At 41.3% G+C, this 20,351-nt stretch overlaps 1 protein-coding gene across 1 annotated transcript in view; it reads right to left on the reverse strand.

The window, feature by feature from the left end:
* Positions 1-11,355: 11,355 nt before the first annotated feature.
* triqk (triple QxxK/R motif containing) overlaps positions 11,356-20,351 on the reverse strand; it is a 107,066-nt gene continuing 98,070 nt past the window's right edge. The window contains exon 4 of the mRNA XM_060904054.1: positions 11,356-12,319. Within this exon, the coding sequence (XP_060760037.1) occupies positions 12,212-12,319 (108 nt within the window). The 3' untranslated portion in view covers positions 11,356-12,211. The remainder of the gene's footprint in view (positions 12,320-20,351) is intronic.

Below are 20,351 nucleotides of genomic sequence, written 5' to 3' on the forward strand. Positions count from 1 at the left end.
GTATGATCTAACTGTGAGTAGAACTCACAATCTCCCGGTTGAGAGGCGGACACGCTAACCACTAGGCCAGCTCATGGTGTGTTAGTAAATAATCCCACATTATTTTTTAAAAGCAAGTTAAAAATAATTGCTGGATAAAAACCAATCTATCTTATGGAAATAAAGATACAAATTTCATTGTCGGCTGGTCAAGTGTTTATGAGATACGTTGCCTTGCGCTTATGATTGGGTTCCCTGTGGTGGTACACAGACGTCGTACGGTTGCAAAAGCAATCAAAAGTCAAGTTGATCCATTACTATATTTTCTTAAGTGGAATACTTAATCTTTGTTCTGCACACTTCACACATGGGGAGCTCTGCTATTAGAGCACCTTTGGGATGTGGTACCGTAGAATGGAAGATTTGCAGCATGAAATGCAGCGTGGAGCTGGCAAGTCTGTCATGTGATCACAGACGTCAAAAGAATGTTTCGAACACCTTGTGACGTCCATAGCATGAAGAACCGAGGCTGTTCTGAGCGCTAGATGAGGTCCTACTCATTATTAGTTTGGGTTTCCCAAGAAAGTGCTCAGTGAGAGTACAGTATATTTTCAAATTAATGTGAGAACATCTGGTTCTTCTAGTTTTTTGGTAAATGATTAAATAAAACCTTACTTACTGTAGATTATGTGTGATTATTATGAACTCTGAATGCCGTGTGTGTGCGTGTTTTGTCCTTCCACCACAAATATCTCCTATTTGTACCAGTTCTACACCATGATTATGATTCATTACAAGACAAATGCAACATTATTTTTTGCAGGAGGCGTAGTCCTGTATGTGTTTGTGGGAAGAAGCTAGCCCCAACCAACTGTAATTACTCTGCCTGACATACTTCACATGACTAATGAGACAATCGCAGGCCACCACATCCAGTCCATTTGTCATCCTGGAGCGATGTTGCAGTTAGCAGTGCAGCTAAGGTCAAGTTAAACATTATCGCCTGATTAATTCCAATGTAAAGATGCAGAGATAAAGTCTAATAGATCATTTTTAATTAGCCGGGTTCTACGGTTGCCAAGATCACAGAAGCTTGTGTGTTAATTGATGTCCGTGGGACAGACAATGTGCGGGTACTGCACTTAAGAATGTCCTGAACTGCACTAAAGGCTCTGCAGACAGATAGACAAGGACGGAGGGAATCTGATTGAGGAAAATCGACTGATTATGTCAACTCAACTAATAGACAAAATGGAAATAATAATGCATTTACATGATGTTTTTACATCCTAATGTGTGGCAGCCTGGGAATAACCTTAAAGGAGAACTGAAGGCAAATTTTTTAATCATCAAAATTCTATTTATCTCATTTTATTAAATATCGGAATGCATTTTTGATCGCTATTTTGTCACTGCTATAGCAAGTTATGAGTGTTTGAAATATGCTCTGTAATATATCAGTCCACGTGTCAAAGCGATGGCCGTAAACGAGATTCGTTGAGGCCTGTGCGAGACATCGTAGGACGGAAGTAAAACGTACAGCGCAAATCAAAGCGACCGACATCTGCCAACGTTGTCAAAAGACGCCCGCGCCCTCTTTCGAATGCTGATGTAATCAAGCCGGAAGAAGTTTTGTTTGTTTTTGATAGCAATCAGGAAAGTTTGAAAAAAGTCGGCAGTAATCGTCATTTAAACTCGTTTTTGTGCAATATTTCGTTTGGAAAACAGTTTTCAAAATGGCGGCACTGACACCTGGCTGACACTTCACGTTTTGAAGTCTCGCACAAGTCTCGTGAAGATCGCGCGGATAAGTGACGCCTGCCGTGGACCAAATGAACTAAATTCAACATGGCTAAAAACCGAATAGGCCGATAAGTATAATATTTAATTGCAATTAGTTGCCAATACGGCATGGTGGTGTAGTAGTTAGCACTGTTGCCTCACAGCAAGAAGGTCCGGGTTCGAGCCCCGTGGCCGGCGAGGGCCTTTCTGTGTGGAGTTTGCATGTTCTCCCCGTGTCCGCGTGGGTTTCCTCCGGGTGCTCTGGTTTCCCCCACAGTCCAAAGACATGCAGGTTAGGTTAACTGGTGACTCTAAATTGACCGTAGGTGTGAATGTGAGTGTGAATGGTTGTCTGTGTCTATGTGTCAGCCCTGTGATGACCTGGCGACTTGTCCAGGGTGTACCCCGCCTTTCGCCCGTAGTCAGCTGGGATAGGCTCCAGCTTGCCTGCAACCCTGCACAGGATAAGCGTCTACAGATAATGGATGAATGGATGGATGGAAATAGCTATACATAGTTTTCCTTTCTTTCAACCTTTTTTCTTTTGTAAAAAAATTTTAAATAGAGAACAAATAAAAAGCTTTCTTTAAACTCTTATGTTGTAAATTTCGCTTGACTTTTCATTCTTTATCAAATTAGCAAATTGTAAATAATCAATATGATATAATTTTAAGCTTAGCACTTTAATAAAGACAAAACAAACTGGGAAGTTGTCTGTAGCGGTGTGCTGGGTCAGGGGACGTGCTGTGTTAAATAATTTGGAGGGAGGATTGGTGACTAACATACAGGCTTCATCAAACATGGCGGTTTCAAGATGGCGGAGTGGGGGAATACAATCGCTTGTTTTCAACTTTCATAAAAAAATCCATCAAAGATCTTTAAACATGATCAGTAAGTATTCATAATAAAAATTAAGTGTTCTTGGATCTTGTGCTAAAGAACTTAGAATTGTGCTAAAAGACTTTTGTGCTAAATAACCGTAAACCATAACTACATCTCGACAACTTGGTCAAAGCCTGACATTCAATGTGTAAGGAAATCATACATAATTTGCAAGGGTTTGGGCATCTTTAGGTAGACTTCCAAACAGCTAGCAGATCGCCAAGGCAAAAAAAATTCTTCTGTGCCACAACAATATTCAGTGGCGTGTCCCGAACCAACACACATTTGTAAGAAATGTAAGAAAAATGGTCATGGAATTGCCTTTTTTGGGGTATTAAACTTGTAAAATGGTCATGAGGGCTCTGGGTTACTGATTGGAAGGGTGGTGGGTTTGAGCCCTATCGACCTCAACCTTCCATGTTGACTCTAGAGAGAAGTGGAGAAAATATGTAAAAAAAAGAAGAAAAAAAAGAAGAAACCTGTAAAATGAGTCAAAATCATGCACCTGTTAAAAGTACTCAACAGTTTTGTATTGTTACTTACACGTATTTACTCTTATATTTCATTTGTAATTCGTGTTGTTATGCTTTGTATAATTAATTTCTCAAAAAATATTGGAATACAAAGGTAATTTGAATTCCAAAAATATTATTATTATTGGGGCGGCACGGTGGTGTAGTGGTTAGCGCTGTCGCCTCACAGCAAGAAGGTCCGGGTTCGAGCCCCGTGGCCGGCGAGGGCCTTTCTGTGTGGAGTTTGCATGTTCTCCCCGTGTCCGCATGGGTTTCCTCCGGGTGCTCCGGTTTCCCCCACAGTCCAAAGACATGCAGGTTAGGCTAACTGGTGACTCTAAATTGAGCGTAGGTGTGAATGTGAGTGTGAATGGTTGTCTGTGTCTATGTGTCAGCCCTGTGATGACCTGGTGACTTGTCCAGGGTGTACCCCGCCTTTCGCCCGTAGTCAGCTGGGATAGGCTCCAGCTCGCCTGCGACCCTGTAGAACAGGATAAAAGCGGCTAGAGATAATGAGATGAGATGAGATGTTTCCATGGAAACAATTTCAGACTTAGTCTCTCAGGTTAGTCTTAGGGGTAGGTTTTGTTTCCAGAGCAGAACTTGAAAACTATGAGTGGTATGGTCTTGAAAGTTGGTATATGTGTTGATTAAGTAATGTATATGTGCCTTTTGATATGAAGAAATGTGAGAAATTTTAATTTTTAGCTCATCTGGACCAAAGGTCTGGTGGGTTTATGCCATGGGCTGCTGAGGTCAGTGTAAAGAGGTAGGGTTGGTTTCCTGCAGCACAACTTGAAAAATGTGACAAATAATATCTTGAAACTTGGTATATAGTTGGTATATAGGGTGGGGGATATAGATGACTCTGTCTTCTTCTTATTATTATTATTATTACTACTTCCATGGTGGTTTGTGTAAGTTTGCCTGGTGTACATGCTCAAGTCTAATGTGGCACATGTCCAGCTTGGCCAACTCATTTGCCATTTAAAACACTCAACAATTCAATAGCACATTTAGTATTCATGGTGCAATTCAAGTCCATTGTGAGCATAAAGCTCCAGTGACCTTGTGACAATGGCGTCACATTCATAAATGCATGGGCTCGACTATAGAAGTGATTATGAATGGTGTGCCGCTTTCCTGCCCTAAGTCAGGCTCCTGCCGCTGCTCTCTATTTGCCACCTGTTGCTCCTAATGAGTGTGTGAATTTGAATCGTGCCCAGCTGCAGTGCGGGGTTCGTGAACTAACACGGCCCAACTGGCTTGAATTGACATCAGTGGCACTGGGCTCAGGCAGGGCACACTCCTGCGCTTTAGATGCCAGCGGCATTAAAACCCTTCCAGCACAGAAAGACCCTCAACCAGCCAACATGGGCAAAGGTGGCACCCTGGGAGAGCTAACAACGTGAGTTGCCATGGTAGCAGCTGGGGCTCTCTATTCCACACACACACACACACACACACACACACACACACACACACACACACACACACACACAAACAAACTAGTTATAAAGGTAAGACTAGATACACAGAAAGGGCCAAAACTCAGGTTGCACTCATAAGATCTGCTTTTATGTCATCAGTTATTTACGAAAAACTAAGACAAAAATTATTCAGTTCATACTCTGAATGTGAGGATCAGAGTCAGTCTGGGAAAAACACTGGAATTTAACCATCAGACCAAAAATGCTGAAATGTTGCATAAATATTCTATAAACAAAGAGCCAGTTTAAGAAACACGGTGCGTTTTTAAGTGCTAGCTTGTTAGCGAAGTGTGCTTTGGTCACACAGTGAATGTCACGCTTTGATCAAGTTGTTGGATATGAGCCATAAGCCCAGAGGTGGACAAAGTACCCAACTTCATTACTTAAGTCAAAGTACAGATCCCGCTGGTCAAATGTGACTCCGATACAAGTGAAAGTTCTCCAGTCAAATTTCTACTTAAGTTAAAGTACTGAAGTACTTGCTTTTAAAAATACTTAAGTATTAAAAGTACATTTTCTGTCAACGCATCATTGTATTATTGCCACAACACTTACAAAACCTAATGCCTCTGAAACAACCAACTGGATTTACTGACTAACTTGTAGAACCTGTAGAATAAACACCTGGTAGAACGTTACAAAATGAAGCAAAACTGAACTGAAAAAGAGCCATTGTCTTTTTTTTTTTTTAATTGTAAAGCTCCTGCCCAACCCCACAAAGCAGCATAGTAGTGTTCTGACCCAGCTCTGGCAGTGTGTGCACACATGTATGTATATGTTAATCAGAAAGACAGTGGAATAGCTATAAATGCAGCTTGTTCAGAAAATAAAACTGACAATCCAACCTGATTCCGAACATTATTATGTTATTGTCTTGTGGCTACGCTATCCCGTTTGTTCATTAAAACCCGGGTCCTCACCTCGAGCTTAATAACTGCCCAACAGCAACACTGCTTTAAGCAAGACAAAAAAAAAAAAAAAATGCAAGATCATCATGTGACATCAAAACAAAAAATTCCAACAAATTGTTCTGACTAGTACAATACTGTCCATCTTACAGGTCACGCGAGTGCGTGCAAGTGTATGTATTCATGCACATATGAATCTGCCTGTGGAATCATGGTGGTTTAATGTTTAGCTAGCTCGTCAGTGAAGCTCCACCTGACATGCTAGCAAACGCTTTTCAAACTCAAAATCATATTGGGTAGCTAACGCTACTAGAAAAGAAAGATTTCTACATTTTGTTTATTTGGCAAGATTATGCTCAAACATTTCTGAAAGGACTTCAGATAAGTTAACGTTATTCATGTTAGCGTAACTCCGTGTTTACATGCTAACTAACAGTGTCCAAGTTAACTAGCTGTGTCAACGTTAGCCGTGGACAAGGCGATGGCAACTTGGTGGGCAAATCCATAGAAAGTCATTTGACTAACCAGACTGCATAGCTATTGCAATGTTATCGCTAGCTCTAAAAGCACAGACAACTTCATTGCAAGCTTTCTCTTGGAATAAAACATTTATATCCCTCAATATGCTTCCGCAGGTTGGACGGCGGGTTTTTTAGGCTGTGATGTGGTTCGTTTTCAGCAAACATTTAAAATGAAATGACTCTTTATTCCTTTCAGAAAACTGAAACATAGGTTCCGGGTATAGCCATGGGTGTGTTCATTCTCTAGAAGAACCGCCTCCTTCCATTCTGCCATCAACTGATCGCTGCTGAGAAATCACTGAACTTGATTTTATACAGTCTATGGACGTGACGTGACCCTAGTGATTACTGATAGACTGTCTCAGTGTCACCTGCGAAAAAACCAATCACGCTTTAGAAAAGAAAAGAAAAAACATCCACTTTCAAAGCTGCTTCATAGTAACGAGTAACGAGGAGCTTGATAGAAATGTAGTGGAGTGAAAAGTACAATATTTGCATTTCAAATGTAGTGAAGTTAAAGTCCTACTGTAAGTTGCCAAAAAAAATTAATACACAAGTACAGATACTCAAAAAGTGTACTTAAGTACCGTACTCAAGTAAATGTACTTCGTTACTGTCCACCTCTGCATAAGCCTAATAGATTCAGTTTGTAAACAGTATAAATAGCAGCTGTCAAATTTTCCGTAACACATAAACACACCGTCACTGATGCTGTTGAGACAGCAACGGACAACTTTGTGTTGTTTGAATGAATGCGAATCAAAAATATTTAAAATTTCGCCAACAATTCACCGAATTAATCACAGATCTCAGAGCAAACCTGAGTCAAGACCAACACTAAGCTTCCTGTTTGTCAAATGACTGACATGACCAGATCGTCATTTACGTCAGGAAACAACACAAGAGAAGAAGACAAATGATGTGAATGAGGCTTGTGATTCCACTTATTACTCGTGTTCCATCTTAAATTGTCATATTTGCCATTTTTATGGCAAATTAAATCCAAATTAAATATTGTACAGTAGTTGCTAAATATACAGTTCACACACTGCTTTGACTTAAATAGGAGGGTTCTCTAGACATTGTTGTCACGACGTCTTTCGGTAATTAACACTTTTATGGCAGGCTGTTTGTTTTCTTGAAAAAGTGATAAAACAAACGCTGAATTCTGTCAAAACCTTCAAATCGACAGTATGATGAGTAATTAAGAGTGAGTTATGAGTCACAGGGTCTTGTTGTTTGCTGATAACTATTATAAACAAGTTAACTATGAACTGGTGGTGTGTGTGTGTGTGTGTGTGTGTGTGTATATATATATATATATATATATATATATATATATATATATATATAGTCAGCAAAAACATATGTACAGTTGAAACCGTATATTTACATACACTTTAGGAAAAGACACAATCTTTTTTTTTTCTCATAGTCAGACATGAAATCAGACATTCACTTTAACTTTTTCATGTCTGTCTGAATATTTAAAATTATTTCAATGTACTTAATGCCAAATTAATCAGAGAAGGAGTTTTTTATTCAATATTTTAATTGCTTTTATCAAATCAGAAGTTTACATACACTTCATCAGTACTTGGTACAATTGCCCTTAAACTGTCTGACTTGCGTCAAACGTTTCGGATAACCTTCAACAAGCTTTGCACAATACTTGACAGGAATTTTGGCCCATTCCTCTTGACAGAACTGGTATAACTGGGCCATATTTTTTGGCTGCTTTGCATGCACATGTCGTTTCAGCTCTGCCCACAAATGCTCAATAGGGTTGAGGTCGGGGCTTTGTGATGGCCACTCCAAAACATTGACTTTGTTGTCATCAAGCCATTTTTGACCAGTTTGGCGGTGTGCTTCGAGTCATTGTCCATTTGGAAGACCCATTTGCGGCCAAGCTTTAACTTCCTGGCAGATGCTTTCAGGTGTTGGTTCAGTATCTCCACATACTGTTCCTTCTTCATTACTCCATTGATTTTGTGAAGTGCACCAGTACCTCCTGCAGCAAAACAACCCCACAACATGATGCTGCCTCCACCATGTTTCACTGTTGGTATGGTGTTGTTAGGATTGTAAGCGTCTCCTTTTTTTCTCCAAACATATCATTGTTGATTATGGCCAAACAGCTCAATTTTAGTTTCATCCGACCACAAGACATGTCTCCAAAAATTGAGATCCTTTCCCCTGTATTCATTTGCAAACTGTAATCTGGCCTGTTTATGTTTGTGTTGGAGTAATGGCTTTCTCCTGGCAGAGTGGCCTTTCAGCCCATGTTGGTGCAGAACTCGTTTCACCGTGGACAGTGACACACTCTTACCAGCTTCAGCCATCATCTTCACGAGGTCCTTTGCATTCATTCTTGGGTTCTTACGCACAGCACTGACCAGAACCCGCTCATCTCTGGGACTCAGAATCCGTCTCCTTCCTGTGCGGTATGATGGCTCGACATTCCCACATTGTTTATACTTTCGTATAATGGTTTGAACTGAAGACCGTGGCACCTTCAGGCTTCTTGAAATTTCCCCCAAAGATGAGCCAGACTTGTGCAAGTTAACCATTCTTAGTCTGAGATCTTGATGAATTTCTTTAGATTTACCCATGTTGTGTACAAGGAAGCACTGTGTTTGAGGTGTTCCTTAAAATACAATCACAGGTGTGTGTCTCAGGTGTGTCTCCAATTAATTCAAATGTTGCCAATTAACCTATCAGAAGCTTCCAAAGACATGACATCATCATCTGGGCGTTCTTACATTGTTTAAAGGGACACAAACTGCAGTGTATGTAAACTTCTGATTTGATAAAAGCAATTAAAATCTCATCTCATCTCATTATCTCTAGCCGCTTTATCCTTCTACAGGGTCGCAGGCAAGCTGGAGCCTATCCCAGCTGACTACGGGCGAAAGGCGGGGTACACCCTGGACAAGTCACCAGGTCATCACAGGGCTGACACATAGACACAGACAACCATTCACACTCACATTCACACCTACGGTCAATTTAGAGTCACCAGTTAACCTAACCTGCATGTCTTTGGACTGTGGGGGAAACCGGAGCACCCGGAGGAAACCCACGCGGACACGGGGAGAACATGCAAACTCCACACAGAAAGGCCCTCGCCAGCCACGGGGCTCGAACCCAGGACCTTCTTGCTGTGAGGCGACAGCGCTAACCACTACACCACCGTGCCACCCAGCAATTAAAATATTGAATAAAAAACTCCTTCTCTGATTAATTTGGCATTAAGTACATTGAAATAATTTTAAATATTCAGACAGACATCTCATCTCATTATCTCTAGCCGCTTTATCCTTCTACAGGGTCGCAGGCAAGCTGGAGCCTATCCCAGCTGACTACGGGCGAAAGGCGGGGTACACCCTGGACAAGTCGCCAGGTCATCACAGGGCTGACACATAGACACAGACAACCATTCACACTCACATTCACACCTACAGTCAATTTAGAGTCACCAGTTAACCTAACCTGCATGTCTTTGGACTATGGGGGAAACCGGAGCACCCGGAGGAAACCCACACGGACACGGGGAGAACATGCAAACTCCACACAGAAAGGCCCTTGCCAGCCCCGGGGCTCGAACCCAGAACCTTCTTGCTGTGAGGCGACAGTGCTAACCACTACACCACCGTGCCGCCCCTCAGACAGACATGAAAAAGTTAAAGTGAATGTCTGATTTCATGTCTGACTATGAGAAAAAAAAAAGATTGTGTCTTTTCCTAAAGTGTATGTAAATATACGGTTTCAACTGTATGTATGTATATGTGTAGTAGCTAAGCAGACTCACCAGAGGCAATGATCTCTGCTACTTCCTCTTCTTCAGAAGGTTTCACTCCACATTTGATGAGAATGAGATGAAACTAGAGTCATGTTCTTTTTCCATTTGTGGAAGTAATTGGTAGGAAATAAAGCGAGGAACCTAAATAAATAAATATTCTGTCCACAATAACTGGATATAAGCAATCGTGTGCTCTGATTGGCTACTCTACTACTAGGATATCAGCTCATACACGGTGAGTAGAGAAAAACAAAACGGCGGAGCGTGTTGCTGAACCAACCGAGGATGAAATAAAAACCCTACTCGAAAACAAAACCCCAAAAATACAAAAAACAAACAAAATATGGAATGAAAGTATTTGATAGTAAGAACATGTCTTTGTTTTTCAAGCATTATGATTACAGCATTTTTCACAAATCACTACTGTCATTTCACCGGTTTGTTTACATTCGAAGCGGAAATGATTTTGTCAGACGGTTTTGTATGAAGTTTTATCGATCGAATTTGCAAAAAATAAAAATGCCCTGTTTTTCAAAATCCAGTGAATGTGGATAGAATAAAACAGTCATTCCACTCAATCTCGTCGTACATGGATTATAGCCGACTCAGTGCTACGCGCCTTGTCGGCCATCAGCTCATGTACGACTCGATTTTGTGGAATAACTATTAAAGATATCAGACTGTACATGCTAAAGGACTGGTCCAAAGAAACATTCAAGGCAATTGTTTGGATTTGTAACTTTATCACAGCATACACCCACCTGCTGTTTTATGCCGTTATCTAATTAACGATCCCTTGACAGCAGAACGATGCATAAAATTATGCAGATACAAATCAAGAGCTTCAGTTAATGTTCATGTCTTCAAACATCAGAACGGGAAAAATCATGATCTCAAAGCGTGACTTTCTTTCACTGTGGCATGGGTGTTGGTTTGAGCCAGATGGACTGGTTTGAGTATTTCAGAAACAGCTGATCTCCTGGGGTTTTCACTCACAACAGTCTGTAGAGTTTACACAGAATGGTGCGGAAAACAAAAAACATTGAGTGAGTGAGCGACAGTTCTGTGGGTGGAAACAAACGCCTTGTTGATAAGAGAGGTCAGAGGAAAATGAACAGATTGGTTCGAGCTTTTTGGCCAGGAAGGATATAGTAACTCATAGCAACTCTTTCCAACCGTGGTGAGGAGAAAAGCATCTCAGCATGCAACAGCAGAAGACCACATTGGGTTCCAGTCCTGCAGCCAAGAACTTAGAATCAAGAACAAATTCCTATTAAAGTAGCCGGTGAGTGTATCTAATTGCATAAAATTAAGAAAATCTAACATTGATAAGCAAATGTTGCTGGTTTCTGCTGCGGCTTTGTAGCTGAAATTGTGGTGCACAGAAAACAAACAGTCGTCTGTTGCTTCGTTGCTTGCTAGTGTGAACTTCAAAAGAAGAAAGAAGTAAGAAAGAAAGAGTACTGTGGTACATCCGTAAACAATTCATGTTTTATTATGGTCTGTCAAAATCCTTCAAAAGAAATGGAGTACAAAAAAAACCCAACAACTTTCTTTGAATTGAACATCCACTGGTGAAAATCCTTCCTAACAAAATGTACTGAACATTAATCCTGAGCAAAAGAAGTTTCACACAGGCAATAATACCGTAAACCAACTTCCAGACTCTGGACTAAAACAAGTCAGTTCTGAATGTCTGCATGAGCTATAATATATAAAATAAAATCCAAATTCATCTGGAATGCCAAGCTTTATATTCCCCAAATGCATACTCATGGACCATGCAGGTTCTTAAGGAATGAAGAGCTCACTAAGATCTTCATGACAAAATTATGCCTTTTATTGCTAGCGATTCATAAACACTGATTATTTAAGGATATAATAAGACGGGCAATGACTCAACACACACACACACACTCAGTCGGCTTTACATCTTTAATATCCTGAGCTGTGGGGAAGGAAAAAAAACAACAACAACAAGATTTCCATAAATCCCAGAAGATATAAAAACAAAGGAAGCACTGGAACAGGAAAAAAAAAAAGCCTTAAGCAAAGAAATACTTAATCGTGGTTCATTCCTTGGACTCCTAAAAGCCACTTATGGTGACCTGGATTCTGAATAACTACCTTCAATTAATTAACTTCGAAACCCATAGGAACGTATTCATAAAATGTGCAAAAGCAGATGGTCAGCATCTTCAAAACCAAAACCTAGGGTCCAATCAGTGGGTTCTTAGCAGACAAAAAGAGCACTGAGAGGTTCTGTTGGAGTAGAACACTTTCTGACTGTAACAGCCTCTGTCCTCGCAGATTCCTTCGTGATCTTTCGGGTTCTTTAGTCCAGGTCCGTGTCCAGGTTCAGCTCGGTGCTCAGGTTGAGGTAGAAGAAGGCGTAAACCCCCAGCAGGAAGACCAGCACGGCCATGAGGACCAAGATGGTGTCCTAAAACAAGGTACAAATCAAAATCCAGACCAAACCAGAACATTCTTTTAAAGCAGATGAAAGCATGCACTTCGGTCCTCGATAAATTACTATGATAAAGCAGTGATAGGACATAAAGCACTCCAATTTGAACTGCAGCCAATCGCAGGTTCTTATATACGCATTCTAGACCGCAGCCGTAGAGGCCGTAAGTGCATTGAATGTGCTTTAAAATGTGCAGGTGTGTCTCATATGCCAAAAATAAATGCTTTTGTGCAAAGAGCTCTATCAACTTCCAGACGGCAAAGCACCCTAGCAACTATAGTGTGCTCCTTTTATGTGAACGAAACAGTCTCCAGACCAAAGCTTTTCGAACACAAAACTATTCTGATGAAGCAAAGTGCAGGAAAATTCAACCTGTAATGCTCTCATCACTGAAAACCAGGTATACATCACTGTTTATCCAGGCAGCTTGAAAAGCAACGATCAAGCCTACATACCACTATCATAAAATATTATTTCATCATTTATTAAATCACTATATGGTCTATTAATCGTAGTATTTCACAATTAAGCAATAAAACATGACAAAGTTCATTATTTTCCAATAACAGCACGTCCTGAAGTGTTCTATTCCTCTTATACCACAACCATTCAGCAATGCAAATATTCATCTCATCTCATCTCTAGCCACTTTATCCTTCTACAGGGTCGCAGGCAAGCTGGAGCCTATCCCAGCTGACTACGGGCGAAAGGCGGGGTACATCCTGGACAAGTCGCCAGATCATCACAGGGCTGACACATAGACACAGACAACCATTCACACTCACATTCACACCTACGCTCAATTTAGAGTCACCAGTTAACCTAACCTGCATGTCTTTGGACTGTGGGGGAAACCGGAGCACCCGGAGGAAACCCACGCAGACACGGGGAGAACATGCAAACTCCACACAGAAAGGCCCTCGCCGGCCCCGGGGCTCGAACCCAGGACCTTCTTGCTGTGAGGCGACAGCGCTAACCACTACACCACCGTGCCGCCCAATGCAAATATTATTTTATTTATTAAAGCATAACACGGGGCGGCACGGTGGTGTAGTGGTTAGCGCTGTCGCCTCACAGCAAGAAGGTCCGGGTTCGAGCCCCGTGGCCGGCGAGGGCCTTTCTGTGCGGAGTTTGCATGTTCTCCCCGTGTCCGCGTGGGTTTCCTCCAGGTGCTCCGGTTTCCCCCACAGTCCAAAGACATGCAGGTTAGGTTAACTGGTGACTCTAAATTGACCGTAGGTGTGAATGTGAGTGTGAATGGTTGTCTGTGTCTATGTGTCAGCCCTGTGATGACCTGGCGACTTGTCCAGGGTGTACCCCGCCTTTCGCCCGTAGTCAGCTGGGATAGGCTCCAGCTTGCCTGCGACCCTGTAGGACAGGATAAAGCGGCTACAGATAATGAGATGAGATGAGATGAGAAAGCATAACACATCATACATTTGATCCAGGGGGTTTCGAAAAAATGTGATATCATTTCACAATCTAATAAGTTTGCCAATTCTCGTTCAATTGACCTCAAATTTTAACAGCATGTGTGGAAACAGGTCAAAATTTTATGTTTGATGTTTTTCGTTTTTATCTTTTTAGGTATAGAAATGCCATTCGCTGGAAAAGAAAAGGCGTTTTGTGTGTTAGAGTACGCTCGAACAAGACTGCAGGGTGCATTTATGAGAGAATTCTCTAAAAATGCACCAACTGCAATGCAGATTTGGACACGTCACAAAAAGTTCAAAGAGGAAGGCTGGCTGGCTATGCAGGGCAAAAGGATCTGGACGCCCACCAGCATTGGAAAAGACAAGTCGAGTGAGCGGGTTCGCGAAAAAATCCTGCGAAGCCCCAAGAAGTCCATAAGAAGAGCAAGCAGTGGAGACTGTGACCAAAGACATGCTGCAGCGTGTTTGGCAGGAGCTGGACTTGACGTGTGCCGTGTCTCAGGCGGTGCAAATATTAAACATTTGTGAAATCGTTCATGGACTCCACATACCTTTTGGATTTCTCATTCAGATTTTAAGGAATAAATCTTATATTGCTCAACATGGAGCCTGTTCCGTTTCATTTGCCTAGACTATGTAGTTTCTGGGATATTTACATCTCAAATAAGATCAAATTTTTTGAAACACCCTGTACTGTAGTTACATTTAATATTGTGGAAAATATGAATGAAATATACAGCGTCACACACTCCCGGTGCACTTTATAAATCCGTTTAAAATTTACACACAAATACTTTTGATTTTGTACTTATAACTATGAAAAAGTTTCATTATTCATTAGAATAAACGAAGATATGGCGGCACGGTGGTGTAGTGGTTAGCACTGTCGCCTCACAGCAAGAAGGTCCTGGGTTCGAACCCCATGGCCGGCGAGGGCCTTTCTGTGTGGAGTTTGCATGTTCTCCCCGTGTCCGCGTGGGTTTCCTCCGGGTGCTCCGGTTTCCCCCACAGTCCAAAGACATGCAGGTTAGGTTAACTGGTGACTCTAAATTGACCGTAGGTGTGAATGTGAGTGTGAATGGTTGTCTGTGTCTATGTGTCAGCCCTGTGATGACCTGGCGACTTGTCCAGGGTGTACCCCACCTTTCACCCGTAGTCAGCTGGGATAGGCTCCAGCTTGCCTGCAACCCTGTAGAACAGGATAAAGATAATGAGATGAGATGGTATACTCTGGTGCTCAAAAGTTTGCAAGCCCTTCAGAATTTTCTTTATTTCTGCAAAAATATGACCTAAAACAACATCATATTTTCAAACAAGCCCTAAAAGTGAAGATGAAATAAACAAATGAGACAAAAATATTATACTTGGTCATTTATTTATTGAGGAAAATGATCCAATATTACATATCTGTGAGTGGCAAAAGTATGTGAACCTTTGCTTTCAGTATCTGGTGTGACCCCCTTGTGCAGCAATAACTGCAACTAAACGTTTGCGGTAACTGTTGATCAGTCCTGCACACCGGCTTGGAGGAATTTTAGCCCGTTCCTCCGTACAGAACAGCTTCAACTCTGGGATGTTGGTGGGTTTCCTCACATGATCTGCTCACACAACATTTCCATTGGATTAAGGTCAGGACTTTGACTTGGCCATTCCAAAACATTAACTTTATTCTTCTTTAACCATTCTTTGGTAGAATGACTTGTGTGCTTAGGGTCGTTGTCTTGCTGCATGACCCACCTTCTCTTGAGATTCAGTTCACAGACAGATGTCCTGACATTTTCCTTTAGAATTCGCTGGTATAATTCAGAATTCATTGTTTCATCAGTGATGGTAATCTGTCTGGTCCAGATTTAGCAAAACAGGCCTAAACCATGATACTACCACCACCATGTTTCACAGAAGGCATAAGGCTCTTTTCCTGGAATGCAGATATTTTTTTTCCCTTTTTCCAAACATAATAATTCTCATTTAAACAAAAAAGTTCTATTTTGGTCTCATCCGTCTACAAAACTTTTTTCCAATAGCCTTCTGGCTTGTCTATGTGATTTTTAACAAACTGTAGTCAGGCAAGCAGTGGGTTTCTCCCTACAACCCTGCCATGCACACCACTGTTGTTCAGTGTTCTCCTAATGGGAGACTCATAAAAGACCTTTAGTTTCTTCGAAGTTTCCCTGGCTTCCTTTGTGACCTCGCAGACTATTATACACCTTGCGTGATCTTGGCGAGATCTTTATTGGGAAGGGTAACAGTGATGTTGAATTTCCACCATCTGTCTTACTGTGGATCGGTGGAGTCCAAACTCCATTGTTTTGTAACCTTTTCCACCCCAACAACTCTTTTTCTGCCCTCAGAAATTTCCTTGGTTCATGCACAGGGTGTCTGCAGGCTTGAACAAGTTCAATTTAAGACTTTTTAAGACCTTTTTAAGATCATAGCAGGTTAAATTTAAGACTTATGCCGCACAAAAAAAAAAAAGAAAATTGGGAGAGCCTGAATTACTTTCGAAATAACAAAATTTATTATCATTCATCAATGAACTCATTACATCCCTAGGGCACGCTCTTGCATTAATGAGGAACTAAGTTGCAGTGGAGCCAAAGACATCCCGCAAATCACTTGAGGATGAGGCATTCAATTCCATACGGTTTGCGTGTTGTAGCATTACAGTTTGCACGGAGTTAGCTGATACACCGTCTCGAGATGTGCTTGGACCTGACAACGGTGAACAAAACTGAGTGATGGCATGCGATTGTTGCAGACTTTTATGGCAGCCTGGTGCTTCTCCGCTTTCGCGTGCGATTCCGGTGCCTTTACACCTAGGGTGCTGAGTTTGAGTGTTCTTTTGCACAATGTGCAGTACGCCTCAAACGGATTGTTTGGTACACGTTTTAACCAGTCTACGAAATTATTGCGTTCAAGCCAGCAGTCGTTAAACTTGCATTTGCCCATTTTGCTACAAACCATGACAATAGGGCTGTGCGATATGGGAAAAAAATGAATATCCCGATACATTTTCTCCATTTCACGATGTACGATATATATCTTGATATATTTAAATCTAGGTGGCACGGTGGTGTAGTGGTTAGCGCTGTCGCCTCACAGCAAGAAGGTCCTGGGTTCGAGTCCCGTGGCCGGCGAGGGCCTTTCTGTGTGGGGTTTGCATGTTCTCCCCGTGTCCGCGTGGGTTTCCTCTGGGTGCTCCGGTTTCCCCCACAGTCCAAAGACATGCAGGTTAGGTTAACTGGTGACTCTAAATTGACCGTAGGTGTGAGTGTGAATGGTTGTCTGTGTCTATGTGTCAGCCCTGTGATGACCTGGCGACTTGTCCAGGGTGTACCCCGCCTTTCGCCCATAGTCAGCTGGGATAGGCTCCAGCTTGCCTGCGACCCTGTAGAACAGGATAAAGCGGCTAGAGATAATGAGATGAGATGAGATATTTAAATCTCCTCTAAAGGACCCCATGAAATCTAACTTTTACTCTTTACTGTTTTCACTACAATCCCTGCAGATTAAATAACATTCTTGGTTAACTTTACAGGTGGTTTTCAACAACACATTTTAAATTTTCATGTTGGTGATTAATCACAATTGAATTGAAATAAGACTATTTTTATTCAACAAAGATGTGGCACAAACTGCAAAAACAATCTTGAAAATTGCAACAAAGGGGCAACACAATACAGAGCTGCTCAGAGCTCAAACCAATAAAGTGCAAGCTCAACACTGAGAAAGACATTTAGCCTAAATAAGAAAAGTGCTCATTCATTAAATTATTTAAAAAAATAGATCTCCAAGCTATTAACCTGACTACTGAGAACCACTGGAACATTCACAATAGAGAGAGAGATTGAGGGAGAGAAGAAAGAGATCTGCAAAACATCATTTTTCTCTTTGCACACTTTTGAACTGAATGTTTTCTGGCTCTGCCTCTCAGATGTGTATAATTCCGGTATTGCCTTCTCTGTAAAATGTCTGCGACCAGGCAACTCATATTTGGGATTGAGTGCGTTTGGTAATTTTTGGAAGCCTAGTTTTTCCACTACACTAACTGGGATCATGTCTTCGGCAATGAAGTCAGTGATCGCATCCGTTATAGCTCTCCATCTCTGACTCGTTTTCTCATATAGGGTGGCTTTGGAGAACGAGGCTGCTATGGTCATTTGTTTAGCTCGTGGGGGGTTTTAGCTCGTGGGCAAGTAGTTCGGAGTTTAAGAGACTCTTCATACTGTACCGGGTGAGTTTCAGGTGATGGAACATATTCGTGCTACTGCCTTTCGTGATGACAGGTTTTTTTGCACACTTTACAAACTGGCATTTGCTGTTCCACGTCCTCCTCGCGATATCAAAAAAAATGCCAGATGACTGACCCCTTATTAGTTCTTTTAGGAACCAATTCGTCCACTTCCATTTTTAATTTGTCGCTGAAATTGACAGAGCTTACACGGTAGCCTACGCAACACCAGCAATTGCACGAACTGAGTCAGCGCTGTAAACCAGAACCAGGAAATCTTCCCGCCGGCAGTGTTGCCAGATACTGCTGACGTTTTCCAGCCCAAAATATGTTCAAAACCCGCTAAAACGCACTTAAAACCGCCCAATCTGGCAACACAACCCTAGGTCTTAAATTACCCAAATGAGATTTTAGACCAACAGTGCAAAATATCTCTGTATTTTAGACTGTTTTAGGCCTAAAATTGAAAATGTGTAATTTTAGACTTTTTTAGACTCCGCGGACACCCTGCATGCAGTGATACACTTCCATGACTATGCGTTGTGAAGATCAGACTTCAGATAGATCTCTGTTCTGTCAATAAAACAGGGTGCCCACTCAACATCTGATTTTTATCCCATTGATGGAAAACACCCGACTCTAATTTCACCTTCAAATCAACTGCTAATTCTAGAGGTTTATATACTTTTGCTACTCATATGTGATATTGGATAATTTTCCTCAATAAATAAACGACCAAGTCTAATAATTTTGTCTCATTTGTTTAACTATTCCACACCTGCAGTAATCCATATTATGCCAAGAATCGCTCAACTAAGTCAAGAGAAACGACATCCATCATTACTTTAAGACATGAAGTGACTTAATTATTTTGAAAAAAAAATTAAACGTGAATTTTGATTCTTGCAATACATTAAAGAAAAGTTTGGGACAGTAAAGCATTTAACACACCATTCCTTCTCACAACACTGAAAAGATGTTTAGGAACTGAAGACACCAAGTGATGAAGTGTCTGAGATGTTATTTTGTCTCATTCTTCCCACAAACAGGTCTTAAAGTGCATATCACGGGTAAATTCAGGAGCAAGATCAATGTAATTCTCCTATTTTATATTAAACTTTGGTCAAATATCTGTTACATTTTACATTTTGTGCAATTTTTTTACCTTGCGCAATACCAGAAAAATTCAGTTGAAATCAAGCCATTTGAGGCGAATTGGTCCGCCTCTGAAAAAACTTGGCATTTGGATTTCCCGTCAAACATTGATTTTCGTGACGTCGCGTGCAGGACGCCTCCCTCTGAATCCTACGCCAGCGCTGGTTTGTTTATGAGAAAACGACCTGGTGGTTTTCTGCAAATTTCTTCAACGTTATCACGTAATTATTAAAATGGTTAACAGATGTATCGTAGGAGGGTGTAGCAACACCAATCTTGATGGGATTAGTGCTCATCGTTTTCCAAAAGACCGGACAATGAGAGAGAAATGGGAGCACTTGGTCTACACAGGCTGTGCACTGAAACCGTGCAAAGCTCGTGCAGCCTGCTGGCGCTTCCGCAGGTGACGTCACGAATCTGGCTCCAGACTCCCTTGGGATTTTTCCAGACGCGTTTTGTTATTTTATTTTTTTCTGCTGTAGACAGATGGCCTTGTGCAAAATTACCCTTCTGGATGAGTGTGTAAAGGGAGATACTTTCATATAAAAAAAAAACGAAATTGGTCCAGAATATGCACTTTAAGGTGTGAAACAGAACGGGGTCGTCGTTGTCATATTTTTGGTTTCAAATCTCGCCACACATTCTCTATTGGGAACAGTCACCCTCTTCTTCCACAGCCATGCCTTTGTAATGTCTGCAAAATGTGGTTTTGCGTTGTCTTGTTGAAATCTACCTGGACATCTTGGCAGAAGGCAAAATATTTTGCTCCAAAATCTTAATGTACAACTCCAAATTGTAAAAAAAAAAAAAGTTTGGGTGGTATGGAAAATGTAAAAAGAAAAGCAGTGATTTCTAAATTTTCTTTGACTTGTATTTCATTGTAGACAGAATGAACCCTAGCCTAGATATGTCATGTTTTGTTGGTCAGCTTCATTTCATTTGTTAATATCCATCCATTCCTGCGTTTCAGACCTGTAAACACATTTCCAAAAAAAAGCTGTGATGGGACAATTTAGGGCTAGTCATGAGGTAAAACAATTAAATAATGTGGTTTGAAACAGGGGATGTCAACAGGTGACTGTAATCATGATTTGGTACAAAATCAGTCTCCAGGAAAGGCGTAGACTTTGAGGAGCAAAGATGGGCCGAGGATCTCCAGTTTGTCAACGAATGTGTGAGAAAATTATTG

This window comes from Neoarius graeffei, chromosome 22 (assembly GCF_027579695.1).
Source record: "Neoarius graeffei isolate fNeoGra1 chromosome 22, fNeoGra1.pri, whole genome shotgun sequence".
In the NCBI taxonomy this organism is placed as follows: Eukaryota; Metazoa; Chordata; class Actinopteri; order Siluriformes; family Ariidae; genus Neoarius; species Neoarius graeffei.